We start from the raw sequence: 26,712 nt of genomic DNA on the forward strand, positions 1-26,712 counted from the left end.
GTCTTTTTTACTACTTTTAAGATCGGTTATATAGGAACCGATTTCATATGTAACATACAAAATCCGTTCTTAGATAACCGATCTTAAATATCCTTTTCCATTTCTACAATTTCAGCCTCCACTCTCTGCTTCGTTCGGTCAGGTTCGTTTGTTCGTGCTTAGGGTTCAGGCTTCTTGCTTCATTCGTTCCTACTGGTCTTCTTCGTTCCTTCATTCGTGCTTAGGGTTTCTACTGGTCTTCTTAGTTCAGGTTAGCAAAGAGACAGCTCTCCGTTCGGGTATGCAGAGAGGTTCGCGAATATTGAAGAATCTCCATCACTGCAATAGCACATAGACCCATATGCTTACCCGCGTTGCAGCCCCTTCTCCTTCTCCGTGAACAACATTAGGTGCGGGAACCAGATCGGCGCCAAGTTCTGGGAGATGATATGCAACGAGCACAACATCGACCACACCGGCAGGTACAGCAGCGACTCCGACCTCTAACTCGACCAGCGGCGGAAGGTACGTCCCACGCGCGGTCCTCATGGATCTGGAGCCCGGCACCATGGACTCCGTCAGATCCGGCCCCTGCGGCCAGATCTTCCGCCCCGACAACTTCGTCTTCGGCCAGTCCGGCGCTGGCAAAAACTGGGCCAAGGGCCACTACACCGAAGGTGCTGAACTCATCGACTCCGTCCTCGACGTCGTCCGCAAAGAAGCCGAGAATTGCGATTGCTTGCAAGGTACTGATTCATGATCCATTCATTCGCTCCTTCTTCATTCGGTTGTTAATCGGTGATTGTTATTGTTGTTGTTGATGTAGGGTTTCAGGTGTGTCATTCGCTTGGGGGAGGGACTGGCTCCGGCATGGGGACGTTGCTGATCTCCAAGATTCGACTAAAATTTTACATAATCATAGGTAAAATATACAAGAAATGTACAAGAAATGGCGAGGATCTGAATTCGAGAAAGCTCCTGTTCATTGCCCGTGCTTTGTTTTCTTGTTAGCATGGATAGCTAGCTCTTTGTTCCCTGCAGTCGTGTTGCTTTGTTTAACACTTGGCTCAAGTTATTTTCCCTTTTGTTCTTACAGGGGTATTCTGATCATCATTCACGGGCTTAATGAACACATGTAATCTTGCTTGGTCTACTTTTTTTGTGAAACTGCATTCTTTCTGGGCTTAATAGTTGTTTTTCATTGTGGGACTAGTGTAGTCTGCTTTTTGTTTTCCAAGTTTGATTTTTCAGGTCATTGTCAAAACATTAAAATCTTTTTCCTTTTTTTGTTTCTAATGTAAGATAATAGGATTTATCCCACAACTTCTGACTTGGTACTCATTTTTCAGTGGCAGATATGCAGAATTTGCAAGGCAATTAACCTCATGCAACTTTGGTGTCTATGCGATGGACTGGATTGGTAATTTGAGATTTCTTTTTCCATTTACTCCCACTGTGATCCTCATTGGTACACAATACTTTTTAATCTAATGCATTCCTGCCCTTATCATTTTGTGATGAATTTGGGGTGATTTGTCTGTTTGTTACAGGTCATGGTGGTAGTGATGGATTACATGGTTATGTTCCTTCTCTTGATCATGTGGTTGCAGACACAGTAAGTAATATATATACTTTCTTCAATTTGTATGAATATAGACTCGTTCGTGGCATATGTTTTTGTTGGTGATGGTAGTTCTTAGAATGGAAAAATGTTTTAGGCGTCGATAGTTTTCCTACCATTTCAAACATTGAGACGTAAGAAGTGAAATAAGCTATTGCGTAAAGTTCAAATGCATGTTAATCTTTAATTCTTAAGAGTATAAGGTAGTGAAGGTGTCTCAATTAACTTGCTATTTTTTTTTCTTGCTAGGTATATTTATTTTGACGTTGTCTCAATAGTATAGTAAGTATGTATCCATCGTTCAAATATTCTGTGCTATTCTTTGCTTGTTTTCCTTGGGAGATATATTATATTATTGCATTTCAAATGTCAGTCAGTGATTTTTGCTGTGTAATTTACATACTGATTGTAATGCCATGGATAGGGTGCTTTCCTGGAAAAGATTAGATCAGATAATCCTGGGATTCCATGCTTTCTCTTTGGTCACTCCACTGGTGGGGCTGTGGTCTTGAAAGTAAGGGCTTAAATCTTATGTATTATACCTTTTGCGATTAAATTTGTCTTTGATGAATTTTGAAGTTTAATTTCTACAAATTCTGTGTAGGCGGCTTCTCATCCTCATATTGAAGTAATGGTGGAAGGAATTATACTAACCTCGCCAGCTTTACGTGTGAAGCCAGCTCATCCAATTGTTGGTGTAAGTTTTGCAATTGTAGGTTGTGCATGATGTTTGAAATTAACGTGTTTCTGATTTGTTACTATAGTGCTAGCTATGATCACTTGGACTTATGTCAGAATATGAATATCTAATTTTATTTTATAAAAGATGTTCTGTCTTTACAACTCTTTTATATTCTTCATTGGATCTTGAATTGTGGAAAAATTTATGATCTTAAGGAAAAATGATTATTTTTGTTTTTATTTTATTCAGTTCATATGCATATTCAGTTCCTATTTTATTCAGTTAATTATTTTAAATTTTAATGTATATTTGAAATGTGCTTTTATATTCTTCATTGGATCTTTTAAATTTGATTCAGTTCCTATGCATACTAGAATAAATTTGCATTCATATTTCAAATTTGAGAGTTAATACATGGTTATTTTAATATCATTTATGCTATTTATTCTCTTTTGAGAAATAGATGAATTATCTGATTTTGTTTGTTCATGCCAAATATATAGAGGGGAGAGAACTGGTGCAGATATTGCTTGTAGCTGGAGCTGATCCATCTGCTCAAGATTCACAGAATGGGAGGACAGCTTTGCATACTAGTGGACAGGCATAAAAATGAGGCGAAGAAGCATTAATGTGGTAGGAGTAGTATTTTCTTTTCTTGGTAGCATGTTGCATCGTATCTTACATGAAGTAAATTGTGTGCTTGTGTGTCCCCCGCACAAGGTCCCAAAAGAATAAAAAGGCAGAACAAAAGTGGGAATATGGAATATCAGTCGCGACAAGCAAGCGTAAAACCACGGTATCTTTGGCATCTTAATACTGTTAAAGTTGAATTTGGATCCAACCCGGTTAGAATTTTGAATATTGAGGTAAATAAAGGTACCTAAAGCACATTCCACACTGCGTGCTCTCCAATCTCAAAGTCTGAAAGTCTTAATTGGTGTCTTAAAGCAACTATCATATCCTATCCAAGGATTTCCACCTTGTGGAGATTGCTGCCTCTTGCTTCCATCAATTTTCATTTATTAACTATGCATAATCCTAATTTAGTCTTTAATTTTTTGTAACAAACTATTCACTTTATTAGTGTGAGCAGGTTATATATTTGAACCTTTTGCACTGGATTTTATATATGAACCATTATAAGTGTGAGCAGGTTATGTTTGACTCATAAGAGAACACATTTTAGTTTTGAATTTTGTTTACTTCGTAGAAATAATTGGTAGTTTATATGTTCCCTATCTTTTGGAAGGAAGCTTCACCATTATGTCCTTTTCATTAAGGTTCTAATGTAACTTTGTATCAGGATGATGATGGTGACAATGCTTTCCATATCAAGTGGCTGAACGCTGTTTATAAGATATTATAACTGCAACAATTTTTTCCAACTATTTTACTCATTTAACTATTATAAGATTCATATTAAATTTTTTTTTTATTTCAATTGACTTTTAAAATCGGTTGTTACATAACCGATCTTAAAAGTCTTGACTTTTAAGATCGGTTATGATTTTAACCGATCTTAAAAGTCAAGACTTTTAAGATCAGTTATAAATCAACCGATCTTAAAAGTCTACTTTTAAAATCGGTTGATAACCGATCTTAAAAGTCTACCTTTTCAAAATCGGCTCTTTTAAGATCGGTTCCATAACCGATTTTAAAAGTCCAAAATAACCGATTTTAAAAGCCTTTTTTCCACTAGTATATATATATAAAAGAGATCAAATGATACTGGTGTAACTTATACCAACTATTACACTACTCGATAATTTTATATTAAAAATGAATTTTGTCAATTCAGCTATTGAATTATAACTTCATATTACCTAGTATATTTATATCAAATTTTGTTAAAATTTAACTACAATTAAAAGGTAATCAAGCTGTTCATATTTTAGTATATTTTAAAATATATATTATATCAATTTTGATTTATATAAAAGTGGTATCAAATTATTTTGGATTAATATAAAATTTTGTATATATGATCTAAGAGAAACCCTAAACCTTAAGAGAAATAAACTTTGAATCTAATGATTGGACCAAGAAATTCACTTTTAATATAAAGTTGTGTGTGTGTGCGTGTGTGTACGTTCAACACAATATCTTTATGCATCATTATGTATTTCAACTTAAAGATCTCTTACAAGATAAATGAGTAGTCTAAATAGTTTGATCTTACCGATTTACAACGTTTGATTCTTATAAAGGGGATCAAGTCAACACAACAACCTCTAGCATACTAATGTGAAGTCAATACAATGTGTGGCATACAAATGCCTATTCAACAACTTTATTAATTTCTCGGATGTTGCTACTTATATTAGAAAAGTCTAAAACCACTAGTGATAGAACAACTTGGGTGTAGGCCTACCATAACATTATTATGTGTTACACATTTGACAAGTATACCAATTATCGTAGTTGAAGAAATGGAGCTAAATCTCCAAAAAAAAAACCTCAAAATCAAAAATTATTTTAACATACTTCTTGTAGATTTTGATTACTCTCTTCTTTGGAGTCAAAGAAGTTAATATGGCACCTTCTAGAGTATACTTAATCAAAGATTTCACAGGTGAAAGTTGTGGTTTCTTCTAAAAATAGCATTGAGTCACAATTGAAGAAGCCAAAGTGGACCAAAATTTTTTGAGGAATCTCATTCTTCAACAAAATCTATGAAGCTTTGCCCAAACTTGTATAAAGGGAAACTAATAGTAGTTTACTCAAACAAATATTTTTTCCCAAGTAAAGAGACTAAGCTAAAGTAAAATAGTACTTAAGAATTTGAAGAAAAGGGAACAAAAGACACAAACTAATAACTAATACATCAAAAGGCAATGTGTTCATTATTTACAGGCGTCCTTTCTTCTCCAAAATGACCAACAATAAATGAAGTATAAGTCCTCTTATCCTAATTAATTTTGATTTCCTTCATTGAAATCTCATCATCAGCAAAAAAAAACCAGGAACATACCTATCCCCAATAGGTTTTAGTCCAATAATAGCAGCAATGTCCAAAAGTGTTGCACTAATGAAACCACAAGGAAACTCAAAAGTGCGAGTTTTCCAATTCTATAAAGAAATAACAACCAATAACATATAAGGATCAAAAGCATTGATTTCATACTCGGCTAGTTGAATAAAATCATAAATCCCTATTAATTGCCAAACATCACTTTTAGACTTTTCAGTCTCTCTAGCCATTTCATGTCTATCTTTACTAGGTGGAAAAACTATAAAAAAAAAACTTAGGGGCATCTTTAAAGGGGAAAACATCAATCTTCTCATAATCAATAAAAGGATATATATCATAATTATGAGGGAGAAGGGTGTTAGCATATTTCTTTTTCTTATGATTCCTATAAGGACCTAGGAAAGCATAAAAGATACCATTTTCTAGTGAAAAGGGAATTAGTACCTGAAAATTATAAATCTTTGAACTTTTTTCTTATAAACATGGAATAGGGACGACCTAGGTGTCATCCAACATGGTTAAGTTTCCTTTTTCTATCCATGGTGAAATGAGAGCTTGAGTTTGAAGGGGGTAGATGAGGAAATTGGAGCAACAATATATAAGCAAAAGCAGAAGTTGATGAAAAAGCCATCTTTAAAGATCAAAAGCCAAGAAAGTGAAAAATGTGTTTTTCGAGAAGAAGAGATGAAGAGTTTTTCTAAGTGGGAAAGCAAAAGGGTGAGAAAAAAACTTTAACAAGTATGTATGTACAAGGGGAATGATGGGCTTTTTGAATGGGCTTCAAATATTTTCAAACAAATATTTAAAATATAAACCTAAATTTTAAATTTTTAAAAGATCAAGGAAGATTCATGATTGTTTTTACATGTAAGAGTATTGTTAGCTACCAAATCCTTGATTGTTAGGTCAAAGATATTTGATATAATTGGTGTCAGACAACATTTGATGCAGATATTTCTCTTGATAATTTATATAGGAGAAGTTAATTGAAAGAATAAATGAATGGAGGAACTTTTCTTAAAAAATACTTGCTTTCAAACTAATCGAGACAAATATTTTTTAGGGGATCTCTATTATATGTAAATTTTTAAAAGACTCGAAGAGCAAGGATTGAATGAGAAGAATTCAAGTGAGGCGACTATCAATCCAGATTTTTGAGCATCAAAAGAAAGGAATTAGAGAAGTTACATCAAAATAAAAGAAGTTACCAACATTTAGTAAAGGTTTATTTATGGACATACATGTGACACCCTTACTACCCCAACATATATATTGTAATGATGAAAACTTACAAATAAATCTTTCAATTTCGGTAAAAGGGTTCACATGAGAAACTTCAAAATTGTTCTTCAATAACCACAATAATAAAAATTTAGAAAATGAAACATAAGAGTTTACGAATTGTTTTCAAAATAATATTTATAATTCCAAATCCATATAAAAATCTATGTCCTAAAAATCCTCTGCCCCGATGTGACAATATCAGAGCATACCCATAATTCAACTGTTGGTATTCTAGATGCCACTCGTAGCCGGATCTTCCTCACCTAAAACATTCACAATTTGTACGGTGAGAAAAGAAAACATCTATATGTAAAGCACATACAAACACACAACAATGTAATCTCATCATAACTCATTATATAATTAAATATTTACAATCATTTCTACATATCATAATTCTATCAATCAGGCATTAACTTCACATCACAATTTCACACCAATCCATCAAAAATCTTGCAATTAACATTATGCCAAGGTCACGCCTGTAGCATCTCTTGTCCAAGGTCGTGCCACTCCCGACATAAGTATTAATTGCCTCATACATCCCACCCTATGCCAAGGTCACGCCTGTAGCATCTCTTGCCCAAGGTCGTGCCACCCCCGACATAAGCATGAGAAATCACACATCCTACACTATGCCAAGGTCACACCTGTGACATCTCTTGTCCAAGATCGTGCCACCCCTGGTCACTAGCGTGAGGAACCAGAATCACATTCACACATCCTACACTATACCAAGGTCACGCCTGTGACATCTCTTGTCCAAGGTCGTGCCACCCCTGGTCACTAGTGTGAGGAATCATAATCACATCATATTCATATTCAATACAACATTTCATCTCCTAACTCAATTCCATATCACATACACTTAATAGATAAGTCTAACAAAATAGTGGTTCACATACCCCTCAAGCAATTCACCATGAATTCACATCTAGATCATCTAATTTTTTTACCATATAATATAGCAATAACATTTATAAATTATTATAACACTCAATTGAATCATCAATTTAATACAATATTAAATCAAATAGTAAAACTCCCAATTTTCCAAAACCTAACTCACAGACACTTTTCTATAATTTCGTTCTCTCTCCCAAATCATCATTTTTACAAATTAAATATATATTCATAATCCTAAATTCATACAGAATCACATAAGACCAATAATTTTTCAAACAGAAATAATTATAAAATTACTCATAATCCTACGAGCTTCCTCTTCTACCCAATTTCCTCATGTAACTTTGCATACAAATAATCTCCTCTTCTACCCAATTCCCTCATGTAACTTTGCATACAAATAATCCCCTTTTCCCCCGTACCTGGATAAATAGTAGCTGAAACTAAGGATCTGGTTGATCTCCTCTGCTAGGTTCCCCTCGGTCTTCAGAGAGTGTAGAAGAAGAGAAGAGAGAAAAGAAGAAAAGAAATTAGAAAATGAGAGGTGTGCTTTTTAGGAGTGGCAAAGAGCTCAATTTATAGGTATCAGGCTTCGCCAGAATGGCCCGTTCTAAATCCGGAACGGTCCATTCTGGACCCTTAAATCATGGGTAAAAAAATACATCTGGAACGGCCCGTTCTCAAACCAGAACGGCCCGTTCTGGTGTGCATTTATTACTCACAATGACCATATTTTGGAAATAGTGCATTCCAAGCCCGTTCCCATTTAGGGTTATAGGCAGTTTTAATAGTCCGGAACGGTCCGTTCCAACTTGAGAACGGCCCGTTCTGGGTTATAACTCACATTCATTTTGGTAATTTGGAACGACCCCTTACAATTTCAGAATAGCCCGTTCCAAGGTACTAAATCACCCCTATACATTTATAAAATTACCAAAATACCCTCAATAAAATAAAATAAAAATGAAATAAAAACTGGGGTGTTACAATACACGTGTTGAAATTTCAAGTGAATAACTACTATAATTTTTCTTTAAATACTCAAATCAAGGCTTGAGTAAGGGGTCAAAAATATTATACATGAACCTCTCTACATCATTCTACATAATCTCTCATGACTTCTAATTTCGAGGGATGTTTGTATGTATTTCTATACCACATGTTTCTTTTCTTTCTTTTCTTTCTTTTCTTTATTTGCTTTATTGTTAGTAATATATGATATGATTTCTTTGATCCATATTCTTGTAAATCACTTAATCATTATAATATACGCACACATATTCACAGCTCATACACATTCAATGTAGTGGACATGGACTCATTTAGATCTACATGCATGAGGCACCAAGGATCTCATAAGTTATGATCCGAAAGATAATACTCATGACCCGAAGGCGATTACTCATATCATAAAGACAATTACTCATAGCCTGAAGACAAATACTCATGGCCCAAGAGAATTTACTCATGACCCCAAGGCGGATTACTCATCCTCATGATGCATGCTTCACATACAAAATTTTATGCAACACTATATCTCGAAGATTCACCTCATACTCAAATCATTCACTTACATATATCATCATTTTAGTCTCATTCACACTTAAAAATGAAACTACAAGAAAAATATAAATTATCAACGGCCCGTTCTCCCTCCAGAACGGCCCGTTCTCCAACCAGAAGGGTCCGTTCTCCCTCCAGAACGGTCCGTTCTCCAACCAGAAGGGCCCGTTCTCCCTCTAGAACGGCCCGTTATCAACTACAATTTATAGGTCAATTTAATAGCTTGGAACAACCCGTTCCAAATTGGGAACGACCCGTTCTGGGCTACTAAATCACCTATATTAGGCTTTCTAAAACAACTTGCTACGTTACAAATATTTCATTCAATAACAATAAAGATGATTAAAATTGACAATCATATATTAAAAAAGATCAATAAAATTTTAAATATCTATATATATATATATATATATATATATTCTTATATATATATATATATATAGAGAGAGAGAGAGAGAGAGATTGAATCACCCATACGAGGCTTTTGGGCCTTCTAAAATAATTTACTACGTTACAACATACCTTTGTATTTGCCGTATAAAAAGGTTCCATCAACTTGAACAATTGATTTGCAAAAGGCAAAACCATCCATGCATGGTTTAAAGGTCCAAAATAACTTTTTGAATATAACATTCCCCTCTTTCCCAGAACGGGCCGTTCCAAAACCAGATCGGCCCGTTCTAAACTTTTAAAAAGACCTAAAAACCTAGTTTAGAACGGCCCGTTCTGGTTTTGGAACGGCCCGTTCTGGGTGTCAAAACGACCCATTTTGGGTGTCAGAACGACCCATTCTGACTTTGGAACGGACCGTTTCAGATGCAAAATTAACGCATGTTCAAGCAGAACAGCTCGTTCTGGTTGCAAAACGGGCCGTTCCAAACGCACAAAAAAAATTAAAAAAAAAAGTGAACAGTAAATGGTGCTAGTTGAGAAATAAATTTGCAAAGTTGCTATTTGGGTAAAAAAATTTTAAAAATATATTATTTAGGTAAAAAATTCTTATTTTGAAAGTATATCACGCTCTACCAACACATATTATACTATCATACAAGATGAAAAAATTAAAAAATAAAAGAAATAAAAAATAAGATATTTTAATAAATTAAATTATAACATCACTATACAAGAAATATATTTTTTTAATCTAAAACTATAGCATATTATATTAATAAAAAAAATAAAGATAATTTTTTTGGTGGGGACAATTGCTTAGAAGAACAAAATGTGAATAAAATACTAATATATTAAATATATTAAGGATAATTAAAATGCAATATAATATAATATATATTATATAATAATGAGAGAAAAAATTATATTGGGACAATTGCCCCCATGTTATGAATATAGATCCGTCCCTCCTCTTGAAGAAATTTGATTATTCCATATATATATATATATATATATATATAAAAGTCTAATTTAAGTTTATTTAAACTTATTTCGTTCAATAATTCATGTCAAATTTTAATGACCTAACCGTTGAATTTAAGGTTCTTAATGCACATATAAAGTCTACAGATTTTCTTTTTAAAATTAAAAATTATTTGATATTTCATTTTGTTAATTCAAATTCGTTTAGTTAATTCAAATCAACGTATAAAATGATTATATAATTATTCGCCAATTTGAATTAATGAAACAAAATATCAAATAATTTTTAAATTTTTTAACAAATTTAAAAATTTAATTTTATACATTAATATTTTAAAATTAAATTATTGGATCGTTAAAATTAATATAGAACATGAATTATTAAAAGAGAAATTTAAATTGACTTTCTATTGAATTAAACGATCCCCTTTTATTTATATATATATATATATATATATATATATATATATATATATTATATAATGACAACGATGAAGATAAATTTAAATTAAATGTCATATGATATATTCAAAGCCTTATTAGCTAGACTAATTCAAGATTAAAACAGTCTAATATTTTATATTAAATTCAAACAAAATCATAATACCTATATGAATGCGCGTAAACATAAAATATGAGAAAATTGACTATTCACTAAGAGTGTAAAATTATTTTACACGATTATTCGATTAACTACGGATTCTTTATAACTTATCAATTAATTATTCGATTACAGTTTCTTCGAAATCTTGGTACCAATAATTTGATATGAATTGATAGTGTAAAATATCGATGGATGGTTAGTAGAGTAATACCAAAGACTCTGAATCATATTGAAGGAAAATATCCTCCCAAATGTTTGGAGGAAAACCTTTTTACAACAAATAAATTATGATTTTTTGTAATAAGGTTTGCAAAGAAAAATATTATTATAAATATTTTTTATAAAAATATTTATATAATATTTCATCCTTTATTTTTTTTGTTAGATTCAAATTCAAAAATATAAGAGTCAAGTAAATAATATTTTCAAAAGTTCATAACTAAAGATAATATATCTAAATAAATATTTTTTATAACTAAAATATAAGACAATATAGTTCAATATTTTATCAAATTAATAAATTGATAATAAAGAATATACATATATAAATTATTTTTCAAATATGTAATACCTCATATACAAATTCAATTGTTGAGAGTTTTGCAAAAAACAATATTATTGTTTAAAAATAATATTAATAAAAATTTTATTATTTTTTATTAATGAACATAAATGTCACTTAATAATAATTATTAGATTTCGGAAAAAGTAAATTTTTTAATAGTAAATGTACAATTAATATCAATTAATATTGCTTTATTTTTATTTATAATTAAAATTAATTTATTTGTAACCGAAAATTTAACAAAATTTAATCTCTTATTGCATAATATTTTTTGTATTTTATTTTTTATAATAAATACTTTAATTAAATTTATTTTTCCTTCATTTTCTTGCAAAATAAATAGTTGCATATCAATAAATAATTTATAAGATCCTCGACCACGGAGGAGGCGGGGCATGACGCGAACTTTACATCCCAATCTCCAAAAGGTAATGCACCTGAACCGCATGGTGACTGGCTGATAGTTAGACGAAGGAATAAGAAGCAAATTCATAAAAGACTCTCGTTGAATCACCATGCACCCCACTATGGGGAGGCGCCAAACCAAGTGGCCAATAATGTTGAAGGGGCTGGGAACAGTATGGGCAGACAACATAAGACAGATTCCACTACCAAGGAAAGTGGGGCCCATCAAAATAATGAGCCATGCGGAGCATCAGCGTCACCAGCAATACGGATGGGACATGCCATGCAGTTCCATGCAACTAATCAGGCGCACGAGAATACGGTGCAACGGAAAGAGAAAAAGCGAGGCCGAGTGGAGGAGTTTAAACCTCAACGAGATATCTCCTGGGCCACCATGAAAGCACCCTCACGTGACCCAAAAAAGACCATCAACTTCAAGTCTGCACTTCCCATTGTCCATGTTGAAGGAAGTCGTTTCTCATATCAGGATGCCCCTGTGTACGACATAAGACGTAGTTAACAACAACAAAGTGGCTCACACACAAGATCTGGGAGGCTCAGCTAGTAACGAACCGGAGGGTGTAATGCTAGTTGATAACAAGGAAGATATGCAGAACATCCCGAGTGCCTGCAACGAGGATATGATCTCCTAATCTTGTTGCTTTGGATCTCGTTACTCATGTTTGCAATGATTGAAGCACTGAATATCATCAGCTGGAACATTAGGGGCGCTGTAAATGCGAAGGGTAGAAGACGGATCACAGAACTGGTGCAACTGCATCATCCTGCTATCTTTGTTGTCATGGAAACACACTGTTCGTTCTCCAGTGCTGAGCATTTTGGACAAAGCTTGACTATAAACTTTGCCATAAAGTGGAAGCATGTGGTCACTCAGGAGGAATATGGATACTGATTGCCCAGCATAGCCAACTAGTGACCAGTGAAGTAGCTGTATCTCCCCAAGCCGTAACTTTTCGGGTGCATCAGGGCCATAAGGAATGGTCGTGTACGGCTGTCTATGCTAGCCCATGCTATAACCTGAGGGCACAAGCTTGGGCTCATATAAAAAGTCTGAGAAGTCAGATCTCCACTCCTTGGATGTTGATAGGTGACTTCAACGAGATAGTATCACCTTCTGAATGTAGAGGTGGTCTATTTTCCATGTCTCGAGCATCACAGTTTGTACAGTTAATTGACGACTGCAACCTTTTGGATTTGGGTGCCACGGGCCTTAGATTCACCTGGTATCGAAACCAACTCGGCTCCGCTCTAGCTAAGCGCCTGGACAGAGCACTTTACGACACACAATGGCAGACCCTGTTTCCAAATGCCTTTGTGGAGAACCTTTGTCGAGTCTATTCTGATCATTGCCCCCTGCTCGTTAGGTGTGGTGGCCTGAGTGAGACAAAAAAGCTCCGACCCTTCAGGTTTCAAGCTGCCTGGGCAACTCATAAAGGATTCGAGAAGATTGTAAAGGATGCTTGGATAAGGAGCACGCCAACTCTTGTGAATGGTTTGAACACGGTTCGGAAGGAAGCCACTGAGTTTAACAGGAATGTCTTTGGCAACATTTTCTTGAGAAAACGAGAGATTCAGGCCAGACTTAACGGTGCCCAGCTTGAACTAGAGAAACGACAGTCTGAAAGTCTCACCAGACTTGAGACTACACTCCAAGAAGAACTAAACGAAGTCTGTTTACAAGAAGAATTTCTCTGGTTTCAAAAATCGAGAGAGAAATGGGTACGGTTTGGACTTTGGAGATAGGAACACGACCTTTTTTCATGCACAGACCCTATCCCGCAGGAGACGAAATAAAATCAGAGGATTATTCCTCCCTGATGGAACTTGGCACACAGAGCTGGAAGTGCTTCAACGTGAAGCTATTCGATTTTACAGAAATTTATTCTCAGATGACTCACAAGGCCACTTCGTAGATATGCAATACGGCGTACCACCGCAGCTTGATGCAGAAGCAGTGACTTCGCTTTTGGCACCCGTTACAAAAGAGGAGGTCCGTAGAGCGGTAATGAGTATGAAATCGTTCAAGGCACCGGGACCCGATGGTTTCCAACCTTTCTTTTTCAAGCAGTACTGGTCCATTATAGGGGATGAGCTATGGCGAACTGTTAATGAGGCCTTCGTCAACGGTTCATCGGATTCTTCTCTCTTAGAAACTCTTGTGGTCTTAATACCAAAAGTTGACCACCCCATGCACCTCAAGGAGTTCCGACCCATAAGCTTGTGTAATGTCGCATTTAAGGTCATCTCAAAGGTAATTGTCGCTAGGATTCGCCCCTTCCTAAACGACATTATAGGTCCATTTCAAGGGAGCTTCATACCTGGGCGGGGGACGACAGATAACAGCATTTTGGCTCAGGAAGCAATTAACTTCATCCAAAAGGACAAGTCCAGACGGGGTTCGTTGGCATTGAAAATCGACCTGGAAAAAGCATATGATCGAATCAACTGGAATTTCCTCCAGGCCACGCTTTGGAGATTTGGCTTTCCAGAGAGTATTATCAAGCTTATCATGTGGGGTGTAACAAACTCATCCTTGTCTGTACTTTGGAATGGAAGCAAGCTACCCTCCTTTGCACCAACTCGAGGCTTAAGACAAGGAGATCCCCTCTCCCCATATTTATTCGTATTATGCATGGAACGACTAGCTCTCAGAATTAATGAACTGAATAGCGAGGGCAGCTGGAACCCAATCCATCTCTCTCCAGGAGGACCATCCATCTCGCACCTCCTCTTTGCAGATGACGTTATACTTTTCAGCCAAGCAACAAATGATCAAGTCCAAGTAATGGCTTCTGTGCTAGAGAACTTTTGCACCGCATCGGGTCTCAAGATAAATCTAGAGAAATCAAAATTTGTAAATATATAATATAAAGGGTTGAGAGATGAAAATTAATTAAATAAAGAGGATTAAATATTTTTTAGATAAAATGTAAGTATATAATATAAAGGGTTGAGGAGAAAAAAGAGAGGAGAAAACTTTTATTTTTGACAAAGATTATCATGTGAAATGAAAATAAACAAAGAGGGTGAGAGATAGATTAGATAGAACATAAATATTTATGAAAAATAAACAAAGAGGGTGACAGATAGATTAGATAGAACATAAATATGTAATATAAAAGGTAGAGGAGAAAAAAAAAGAAAAAAAGTGAGAAAGATTGTCATGTGAAATGAAAAATTTACAAAGATAGTGATAGATAGACTAGATAGAACGTAAATATGTATGAAAAATAAATAAAGAGGGAGAGATAACTTAGATAGAATATAAATATATAATACAAAAGGTAGAGGAAAAAAAGGAAAAAATGCAATACTTTTCATTTCTAACAAAAATTGCCATGTAAGATGAAAATTAAACAAAAAGAATATGAGATATATTAGATACAACAGAAATATATAATATAAAGGGTAGAGGTAAAAAAAAAAAGAAAGACAAAAAAAAGTAATATCATTTGATGATGAAATAAAAATTAGATAATAGAAAAATGAGAGTTAAATTCAAATTAAGAAATATAAGAGTCAAGTAAATACTCTTTTAAAAAGTTCATAACTAAAGATAATATATCCAAATAAATATATTTTATAAATAAATTATAAAATAATCTATTTCAATATTTTATCAAATTGATAATAAAGAATATACATATATTTATTATTTTCAAATATGTAACACCTCATATAAAGGGAAAACTGCTTTTATTTTTATTTTTCTTATTTGTGGATTTAATGCATTGAACTTGAATTTTAAATTATTTGTTAATATGTAATTATTTATTTTTATAGAAAAATAAAAAATTTAATTAAAGCGTTCATTATAAAACATAAAATACAAAAAATATTATGCAATAAAAGATTAAATTTTGTTAAATTAATTATTAGTTACAAACAAATTATTTTTAATTATAAATAAAATGAAGCAATATTAATTGATATTAATTCTGTTTCTCTATTAAAAAATTGGTTTTGCCGAAACCTAATAATTATTATTAATTGATATTTATGTTCATTTATAAAAAAGTAATAAATTTTCATTAATATTAATTTTAAAAAACAATAAAATAAATTTTGGAAAACTTCTGAACAATTGAATTTGTATATGCATGAGGAGTTACATATTTGAAAATAATGAATATATGTATATTTTAAGTTTTTAATTGTATAATTCTTTTTTCTGATCATTTTCAGATAAAAATTACATAATTTTTATAATATGATATTTTTTTGCACATTCATTAAAACTATTTAATTCGAATTCTATTACATATTTTATGTGTGAAATTTGATGATATTTTTTAAATTAACTTGTAAAATAAAAGTAAAAAATTAGAGAACAAAAAATTATAATAAAAGATATTATTAGCAATCAAATAAATTTTTAATTAGTTTTTTTTAAAATGAAACTCTTATGGAAATTTAATTATCTAATAAATGACTTTAACTTTAATGAAATCTTTTAATATTTTTAAAATTTTAAATTAGAAGGTTACAATTAGCTCTTTTATCATAAAAAAAATCAAATAAATAGTGCATATTCAATAAAATTATTTAATTCAAACTCTATTACATATTTTATGTGTGAAATTTGATGATATTTTTTAAATTAACCTTTAAAATAAAACTTAAAAATAGAGAAAAATTTTTAAAAATTATAATAATAAAATATTATTAGTAATTAAACTTAGTTTTAATCATTTTTTAAAATTAAATTTGTTTTGAAAACTTAATTATTTAATAAACGACTTTAGCTATAATGAAACTTTTTAATTTTTTACAATTTAAAATGTAAGGTTACAATTAATTTTTTTTGTCATAAAAAATTTAATAAATATTTAAATGTGTAACAGCCCAATTTTTACTAGGCCAAAAGGTCAATTAAGGTAGTTTAGTAGCCCGGAACAGGCCGTTCCAAAATTGGAACGGGTCGTTCCAAAATTAGAACGGGCCGTTCCAAAATTAGAACGGGTCGTTCCAAATTACTAAATAGACCTATTTTTGGTAGCCCGGAACGGGCTGTTCCGAATTTAGAACGAGCCGTTCCAAACCATTAAATAGACCTATATTTGGTAGCCCGGAACGGGATGTTCCGAATTTAGAACGAGCCATTCCAAACCATTAAATTTGCCTATGATTCCTAATTGAGAAAGAGCCGTTCCAGAGTTGAGAACGGGCCGTTCTAAAATATGACCATTGTGATTATTAAATGCACACCAGAACGAGCCGTTTCGGTTTGAGAACGGCCCGTTCTAGATGTGATTTTTACCCATGATTTAAGGGTCCAGAACGGGCCGTTCCAGATTTGGAACGGGCCGTTCCAGCAAAGCCTGATGCCTATAAATTAAGATCTCTGTCACTCCCAAAAAGCACACCTCTCATTTTCTGATTTCTTTTCTTCTGCTCTCTCTTCTTTCCCTCTACTTTCTGCTTCAGACCGAGGGGAATTCAGCGGAGGAGATCAACCAGATCCTTAGTTTCAGCTACTATTTATCCAAGTACTAGGGAAAAGAAGATTATTTATATGTAGAGTTACATGAGGGAATTGGGTAGAGGAAGAGTCCCTTAGGATTATGAGTAATTTTATAATTATTTCTGTTTGGAGAATTATTGATCTTATGTGATTCTGTATATATTTAGGACTACAAATATATGATTTATTTGTAAAAATGATGCTTTGGGAGAGAGAACGAAATTATAGAAAAGTACCTGTAAGTTAGGTTTTGGAAAAATTGGATTATTTCTGTTTGAGGAATTAATGATTCCATTAGACTGTATATGTATTGAGGATTAGAAATATGCTAATAATTTGTACAAATGATGATCTGGGAGAGAGAACGAAATTGTAGAAAAGTGCCTGTGAGTTAGGTTTTGAAAAAATTGGGGATTTTATTGTTTGGGTTAAGATTATATTAAATTGGCGATTTAATCTGGTTTTATATTAATTTATAAATATTATTATTACATGATTTGGTAAAATTGATGATCTAAATGAGGATGAGGATTCATGGTGAATTACTTGAGGGGTATGTGAACCACTATTTTGTGTGGATTGTGTATGTATTGTGGAATTGAGATGTGGATGTGGATGTGAATGTGATTGTGGTTCCTCACACTTGTGACCAGGGGTGGCACGACCTTAGACAAGAGATGCTACAGGCGTGACCTTGGCATAGTATGGGATGGGTGATTTCTCATGCTTATGTCGGGGGTGGCACGACCTCGAGCAAGAGATGCTGTAGGCGTGACCTTGGCACAATGTAGGAGTGTGATTTTTCATACTTATGTCGGGGGTGGCACGACCTTGAGCAAGAGATGCTCTAGGCGTGACCTTGGCATAGGGTGGGATGTGTGAGGCAATTAATGTTTATGTCAGGGGTGGCACGACCTTGAGCAAGAGATGCTACAGGCGTGACCTTGACATAGGGTTAATTGTAAGATTTGTGTGGATTGTAATGGATTTGTTTGATTATGAATTGTGATGTGAAGATGATGAATAATTGATAGAATGATGATATATCTATAGAAATGCTTGTAAATAACATTTCAAGTTATGATGAGATAATGTTGTGGATTTCCTTGTATGCTTTATATATAAATGTTTTCTTTTCTCACTGTACAATTTGTGGATGTTTTAGGTGAGGAAGATCCGACTTTGAGTGGCATCTAGAATGTCAACCGTTGAGTTATGGTTGTGCTCTGATATTGTGACATCGGGGCAGAGAATTCTAGGATAAATTTTTATATGTATTTAAAGTTATTCCTTCTCTTTTGAAAGCAATTTGTAAACTCTCAAGTTTTAGCTTCTAAATTTCATTTTTAATTATTTTGGTTATTTTTGAATGTTTTATGTGAACCCTTTTACCAACGTTGAATATTTTATTCTTTAGTTTATTTACAAGATTTATTTATATATGTGTTGGGGTAGTAAGGGTGTCACATTTAGTGGTATCAGAGCAGGTCGATCCAATCGGCCGTGAGTTATGAGTCTACTATGCTTATTTGGTAGATAATTGATGGAATGAATTGATTGTGGAATTTTTTGATATGTTAGTGCAATGATTGATTAAGTTTGTTGTTTATTTAATTAGAGTATAATTGTTAACTTTTCTGGGGATCAGAAAAGTAATGGCAGGAGGTAGGAACGATCGTGCAATCGCTGATGCTCTACAAGCGATGGCTCAGGCTCTTGGTAATATGAACCAACGACTAGAGTCTATGATGAGGACAACCGTGCTAGAGTAATTCATTATAAGAGTGGAGGACCCATGAGGAATCATAATAAGTTTGGGTCATCTAGTAAGGGTAAGCCTTACACCAAGTCTGTTGGAGATTCGAATTCTAAAGTGAATAACCAAGGTTCTTTGCAACAAAGGAGTCAAGCTCCAATGACTAGCCAAACTTCTAAAGGGGGAAGTGTTGGTTCTGTTCCACACAACAATTGCTTCAAATGTGGAGAGCCAGGTCATAGGGCATACGAGTGTCAGGCATCAAAAGTAATAACATGTTTTAATTGTCAAGAGAAAGGACACAAAGCTTGTGAATGCCCTAAGAACAAGAAAGGAACAACAGAAGTTGGAGGGAGCGCTAGAAAACATAGGGCGATGGGAATGGTGTTTGCCTTGAGTGGTGCTGAAGCTACTCAATCCAAAGACTTAATCCAGGGTATGTGTTTCATCGATGGAACTCCTCTAATTGTCTTGTATGACTCTGGTGCGACTCACTCTTTCATATCGCATACGTGTGTGTCCAAATTAAAATTACATGTTTCTGCTTTGTCTTTTGAATTAATAGTAGAGTTTTCCATAAACTTAATTAGTACCAAGAACATGACCTATTTCTATTGCACCTTATAGGATGTCACCCGTAGAGTTAGTGGAGTTTAAGAAACAAATAGAAGACTTGTTGGAGAAGGGGTTTGTGAGGCCTAGTGTATCACCTTGGGGAGCACCCGTACTCTTAGTTAAGAAGAAGGATGGTAGCATGAGATTGTGTGTAGATTATCGCCAATTGAATAAGGTAACCATTAAGAATAAGTATCCATTGCCTAGGATAGATGATCTTATGGACCAGTTGGTGGGTGCTTGTGTATTTAGTAAAATTGACCTTAGATCAGGGTACCATCAGATTAGAGTTAAGGGTGAGGATGTACTTAAGACAGCATTTAGGACTCATTATGGACACTATGAGTATCTAGTAATGCTTTTTGGTGTGACGAATGCTGTGACACCCTCTACCCCAACATTATTAATAAACCTAAACTATATTTATAAAAGATTATCATAGAATGATATAAAACAATAAGTATCATAAGGTAGAAGATGCACATTCATAATTCATACACATAAATATTAAACTCAAGAAATTATTATAAAACAAAGATTATAAATCAATCCCAGTAAAGGTGGCAGTGCCTCCTAGTTAGGAATCAATTTATAATTTATTAAATTACACAAGAAAAGAAAATATTTTTAGAACAAGAAATACATAAGAGAAATCCTAGCTAAACCCGATGTCACATCCTATCAGAGCATGCCCCAAGAAGCCTTTAGGCCTCATCACCAACATCCTCATGATGATGATCACCTGCAACATAAATTTAAACATATACAAAAAAAATAACAAGGGAGTGAGAAACATCTCACTCAGTTGTAGATGAAGAAATAAAAGTTAAATAGCACACACACATAATCATTATCATATATAATAATTATTTATCATGCAATGATGTCATAGACTCAACTCATAAATATATGCATGTGGCGCCATACGGAAGTTCACATATCATCATTGATGACCCTAAGGCACACCTAGTTAGCATATCGTGGGTGACCCAAAGGAACACCTGGTTACATCATTGGTGACCCAAAGGCACACCTTGTTAGTCGTGGGTATGCGGCCTCAGCGGCATACCTGGAGTATATATGCATATGATGCATGTCATACAATCATAAACTTAACATTTCACATGTTACAGAATTTCCTATAATATACCATATCATAAGCTTAATTCATACTTATATTATATTTTATTAATCCAATAGTCCAAAGGTCCAATAATTCAATAGTCCCATAGTCCAAAGGTTCAATAGTCCAATAGTCCATTGTCCAACAGTCCAACAGTTCAATAGTCCAAGGTCATTAAGTCAAAGGTCCAATAGTTCAAAGGTCTTTAGGGATCATATAATTTATATTTCCTGGTATAATTATATCCTTAAGTAAAATAGGAAGCTTAATGAAAATAAGGAGGCTCGGCCTTCCATTTAGATAATAAAGTCTAAATTTATAAGTTAATAGGAGATTTAGTCTTCCATTCAATGAATATTTTAGAATAGTAAAAATGAAGTTATCCATTAATTATAATTATTAATTACCGCAACAAGAAAATCAAGTAGTACAAACAAAACACAGTAATAATATATATTCAAATAATCAAACAACAGACAAGGGATCGGGAGCCAATCCAACAAACAGACTATTTAACAATTATTTCTACACCCCCAAGCAAGATTTCCCACTCCCCCCTTACCTGGGTAAATAGGAATTTGGGCAGAATCTCCTCTCTTTCTCCTTAAACCGGAACCGGAACTAGAGCAGAACCTTCTCTATTCTCCTCCTCTTTTCACAACCTAGGCAGAACCTTCTCTCTTACTTTCTCTCTCTATTTCTCTAGAATTTCCTTCTCTCTAGAATTCTAAATTTTCCAAAACCTTAGGCCCCTATTTATAGAAATTTTGAAGTTACTATGCACTATGCACTATTCATTAAAATAATATTATAAGTTACTATGCACTATGCACTATTCATTAAAATAATAATATAATTACTATTCATGAATAGTAAAATACTATTCATCCAAATAATTTGAGTTTTGCGTAAGCGTTTTTTCAAAATTACTATTCATATGAATAGTAAAATACTATTCATAAATACGTATACATAAATAGTAAAATACGTATACATAAATAGTAAAATACATATACATGAATAGTAAAATACGGGAATAAAATACTTATTCACATAATAAATAACTCTTTTCATTTGAATAAAATTTTGGGATATTACAAATGCTCCTGCAATTTTTATGGATTACATGAACTGAATTTTTCATCCGTATTTGGATAAATTTGTAGTTGTCTTCATAGATGACATACTAGTTTATTCCAAGACTAAAGAGGAGCATAAGGAACACTTAAAGGTAGTACCTCAAACCCTCAAGGAGAGACAACTTTATGCCAAGTTTTTTAAGTGTGACTTTTGGCTAGAGGAGGTGAGTTTCTTAGGACATGTGATTTCAAGTGGGGGTATAGCAGTAGATCCATCTAAAGTTGAGGCGGTGGTTAAGTGGGAGACACCTAAGTGTTAGTGAGATTAGGAGCTTCCTTGGATTGGCTGGATACTATAGAAGATTCATAGAGGAATTCTCTAAGTTAGCATTACCCTTGACAAGTTTAACTAGGAAAGGAGTTGTGTTTGTATGGGATAGTAAATGTGAGAATAATTTCCGAGCCCTTAAGGAGAAGTTGACTAGTGCACCTGTTTTAGTGTTGCCTGACCTTAGTAAGACTTTTTTGGTTTATTGTGACGCTTGTAAGATGGGTTTGGGTGGAGTGTTAATGCAAGAAGGAAAGGTCGTATCTTATGCATCTAGGCAATTGAAAATACATGAGAAGAATTACCCCACCCATGATCTTGAATTAGCAGTTGTAGTATTCACACTTGAGATTTGGAGACATTATTTGTATGTTTCAAAATTTGAAGTGTTTAGTGATCATAAGAGTCTTAGGTATTTATTTGACAAAAAGGAATTAAATATAAGGCAAAAGAGATGGTTAGAGTTCCTTAAGGACTATGATTTTGATCTTAGTTATCATCCGGGCAAAGCCAATGTGGTGGCTGATGCTTTAAGTATGAAATCTTTGCATTTCTCTTCCCTTATGATTAGAGAGATGAATCTTTTTGGCTTAATTAGAGATTTAAGTTTGGCTTATAAGGTTACCCTTAGTAGTGTGAGACTAAGTATGACTTGAGTAACGAATGGATTGTTGAAGGAAATTGGAGAAGCATAATTAGTTGATTCATTTTGGTGACAAGATATGAGGTTATAGGATAAGGTGATGGATAAGAGTTTGACTTGGGTGTAGATGGAGTGGTGAAATTAAGAGATCTGATATGTATACCTAGTGAACCTACGCTTAGATGCTTGATCTTTAGAGATGATCTTAGAATTAAAACCAATATTGTGGCAGATGTCTTGATTATGATGACCTCTTATATATCATTTTTGATGATTTAAGGGTTGGATTTGATTGAAGAATTTAGAGACTTGTGCTTGGTGTGTGAGATTATCCTTAGGAGCATTGAATTGATTATGTTGAAAGTGACTAGTGAATTAATGGATGAGATTAGAGAAGCCTAAGAGTCAGATCCTTTCTTAGGGAACCAAGTGGAGAAGATTGGTAGAAGTATAGATAACCATTTCTGAGTAGAAATCGACGTTGTTTTGAGGTGCAAGAACAAACTTGGGTGCTTAGTAACCTTGAATTAAGAAAGATGATCTTAGAGGAAGGACATAAGAGTACTCTTAACATTCATTTAGGAGCTACTGAGATGTATCAGGACCTTAGGAGAATGTATCAGAGTGGTGCAACGGAAGCATAGTGGCCTAAGATAAAGGGAGAAGTAGAGGAATTTGTATACTCGTGTTTAGTATGCTAGAAGTCTTTAGAAATTTTTGTAGCACTTAGACGTCCCATTTTGAAAGTGTGATGGTGAGTGGATAGACCTTAGTTGTAGGTTTGTCTGAGACGCTTAAGAGATTGATTCTCTTTGGGTTATAGTGGATAGACTCGCCAAGTTTACTTGTCTTACCCTTGTTGATAATAGACATTCCTTGGTGAAATTGATAGAGTTGTACATCTATAAGGTAGTGAGGTTGCATATGAATTAGAAAGCAAGATGCGAGGAGTCTACCATTGCAAAAATTTCGGGGACGAAATTTCATAAAGGGGGGAGAATTGTAACAGCCCAATTTTCACTAGGCCAAAAGCCCAATTAAGGTGGTTTAGTAGCCCAGAACGAGCAGTTCCAAATTACTAAATAGACCTACTTTTGGTAGCCCGGAACGGGCCGTTCCGAATTTAGAACGGGCCGTTCCAAACCATTAAATTTGCCTATGATTCCTAATTAAGAACGGGCCGTTCCAGAGTTTAGAACGGGTCGTTCCAAAATATGACCGTTGTGATTATTAAATGCACACCAGAACGGTCCGTTTCGGTTTGAGAACGGGCCTTTCTAGATGTGATTTTTACCCATGATTTAAGGGTCCAGAATGGGCCGTTCCGGCGAAGCCTGATGCCTATAAATTGAGCTCTCTGTCACTCCCAAAAGGCACACCTTTCATTTTCTGATTTCTTTTCTTCTGCTCTCTCTTCTTTCCCTTTACTTTCTGCTTCAGACCGAGGGGAATTCAGCGGAAGAGATTAACCAGATCCTTAGTTTCAGCTACTATTTATCCAGGTATGGGGGAAAAGGGGATTATTTATATGTAGAGTTACATGAGGGAATTGGGTAGAGGAAGAGTCCCTTAGGATTATGAGTAATTTTATAATTATTTTTGTTTGGAGAATAATTAATCTTATGTGATTATGTATATATTTAGGACTACGAATATATGATTTATTTGTAAAAATGATGCTCTGAGAGAGAGAACGAAATTATAGAAAAGTGTCTGTAAGTTAGGTTTTGGAAAAATTAGATTATTTCTGTTTGAGGAATTAATGATTCCATTAGACTCTATATGTATTGAGGATTAGAAGTATGCTAATAATTTGTACAAATGTTGATCTGGGAGAGAGAACGAAATTGTAGAAAAGTTCCTGTGAGTTAGGTTTTGAAAAAATTAGGGGTTTTATTGTTTGGGTTAAGATTATATTAAATTGGCGATTTAATCCGGTTTTATATTAATTTATAAATATTATTATTACATGATTTGGTAAAATTGATGATCTAAATGAGGATGAGGATTCATGGTGAATTACTTGAGGGGTATGTGAACCACTATTTTGTGTGGATTGTGTATGTATTGTGGGATTGAGATGTGGATGTGGTTGTGAATGTGATTGTGGTTCCTCACACTTGTGACCAGGGGTGGCACGACCTTAGACAAGAGATGCTACAAGCGTGACCTTGGCATAGTATGGGATGGATGATTCCTCATGCTTATGTCGGGGGTGGCACGACCTCGAGCAAGAGATGTTGTAGGCATGACCTTGGCACAGTATAGGAGTGTGATTTCTCATACTTATGTCGGGGGTGGCACGACCTTGGGATAGGGTGGGATGTGTGAGACAATTAATGTTTATGTCGGGGGTGGCACGACCTCGAGCAAGAGATGCTACAGGCGTGACCTTGAAATAGGGTTAATTGTAAGATTTGTGTGGATTGTAATGGATTTGTTTGATTATGAATTGTGATGTGAAGATGATGAATGATTGATAGAATGATGATATATCTATAGAAATGCTTGTAAATAACATTTCAAGTTATGATGAGATAATGTTGTGGATTTCCTTGTGTGCTTTATATATAAATGTTTTCTTTTCTCACCATACAATTTGTGGATGTTTTAGGTGAGGAAGATCTGGCTTTGAGTGGCATCTAGAATGTCAACCGTTGAGTTGTGGGTGTGCTATGATATTGTGACATCGGGGCAGAGAATTCTAGGATAAATTTTTATATGTATTTAGAGTTATACCTTCTCTTTTGAAAGTAATTTGTAAACTCTCAAGTTTTACCTTCTAAATTTCATTTTTAATTATTTTGGTTATTTTTGAAAGTTTTATGTGAACCCTTTTACCAACGTTGAATATTTTATTCTTTAGTTTATTTACAAGATTTATTTATATATGTGTTGGGGTAGTAAGGGTGTCACAAAATGTACTAGTAAATATCATAATGATGTGACCAATGACGAATCTAGAAAATATTTATAATGAGGCAATAAGATAGTCTAAAATATTTATTCAAAAAAAATTTAATATTTATTTTATCAAATACATATTTTTGTAATAAAAAAATCTAAAATATCTTTCTTTCATAAATTATAATTATCTCGTGAATAAAGTGACAATTTTCTTTTTTTCTTCTTCTTTATTTTAGATTATATTAAAGCATAAATTTATAATTTTGTGTGATTTTTTTAATATTAAAGAAACAAAATAGTAAAAATTTAAAGAATAAAATTAGTACTAATTTATTTTCATTTTTATTGTAACGACACAACTGGTCACTACACACTGCACAACAAAACAACACCACACAGAAAGAACAAGTATATATATATATATATATACACAAGGTCCAATCTGAGCTAAACACCAGAGTATAGATACAACCCAATGTAGCCAAAATAGTGGCCAAAACATCAACAACAAAAAGAATCAGCTCTATCTGCTAGCTGCAGACCTGCCTCATCTCACCAACCTAATCCTGCTCTGCTCCTATACAACGTATGATCATCGCAGTCCAAATACATGGAAACAACAAAGGGTAAGCTAGTGAAAGGAATCAACATATATATATATATATATATATATATATATATATATATATATATGTATATATATCATACATGAATGGTAAACAGCTACAACTAACAGCACATCATCAGCATACAACTCATCAGCTATACAGCATAAACAACAATAACATACAATGCGTCGTCAGGCATATCAGCTCGGAGATC

General features: G+C 33.7%; 1 protein-coding gene and 1 long non-coding RNA gene across 4 annotated transcripts; one reads left to right on the top strand and one right to left on the bottom strand.

Moving 5' to 3' along the window:
- The first annotated feature begins 472 nt into the window (after window positions 1-472).
- LOC114915444 (uncharacterized) lies at window positions 473-3,475 on the top strand. 3 transcript variants are annotated; one of them, XR_014430300.1, is made up of 6 exons: window positions 473-725; window positions 806-1,399; window positions 1,530-1,594; window positions 2,025-2,114; window positions 2,205-2,915; window positions 3,003-3,475. XR_014430300.1 is itself a non-coding variant. In XM_083065829.1 (4 exons), exons 1-4 carry the CDS (start codon window positions 1,387-1,389, stop codon window positions 2,325-2,327), a joined length of 291 nt encoding a protein of 96 aa, XP_082921955.1. In that variant the 5' UTR covers window positions 1,348-1,386; the 3' UTR covers window positions 2,328-3,444. The 3 variants fall into 3 exon arrangements, 1 of the variants encoding a protein (XP_082921955.1); XR_014430299.1 differs by having other exon boundaries at window positions 806-1,594; window positions 2,205-3,475; XM_083065829.1 differs by lacking the exon at window positions 473-725 and having other exon boundaries at window positions 1,348-1,399; window positions 2,205-3,444.
- Window positions 3,476-20,315: 16,840 nt separating this feature from the next.
- Window positions 20,316-21,750, bottom strand: LOC145952775 (uncharacterized). Its single transcript, XR_014430268.1, has 2 exons — window positions 21,496-21,750; window positions 20,316-20,552 (listed from the first exon to the last, which is right to left on the bottom strand). It is a non-coding gene; the product is annotated as an uncharacterized LOC145952775 (long non-coding RNA).
- Between the last annotated feature and the right edge of the window lie 4,962 nt (window positions 21,751-26,712).

This window comes from Cajanus cajan, chromosome 10 (genome assembly GCF_000230855.2).
Source record: "Cajanus cajan strain Asha chromosome 10, NIPB_CcT2T_4, whole genome shotgun sequence".
Classification (NCBI taxonomy): domain Eukaryota; kingdom Viridiplantae; phylum Streptophyta; class Magnoliopsida; order Fabales; family Fabaceae; genus Cajanus; species Cajanus cajan.

What these genes read in the sequence shown, in the direction of transcription:
- LOC114915444 (XM_083065829.1), top strand. An exon ending in ATCATGTGGTTGCAGACACA is followed by an intron (nt 1,595 to 2,024) that starts GTAAGTAATATA and finishes TGCCATGGATAG; the next exon opens with GGTGCTTTCCTGGAAAAGAT. An exon ending in GTGGGGCTGTGGTCTTGAAA is followed by an intron (nt 2,115 to 2,204) that starts GTAAGGGCTTAA and finishes AATTCTGTGTAG; the next exon opens with GCGGCTTCTCATCCTCATAT.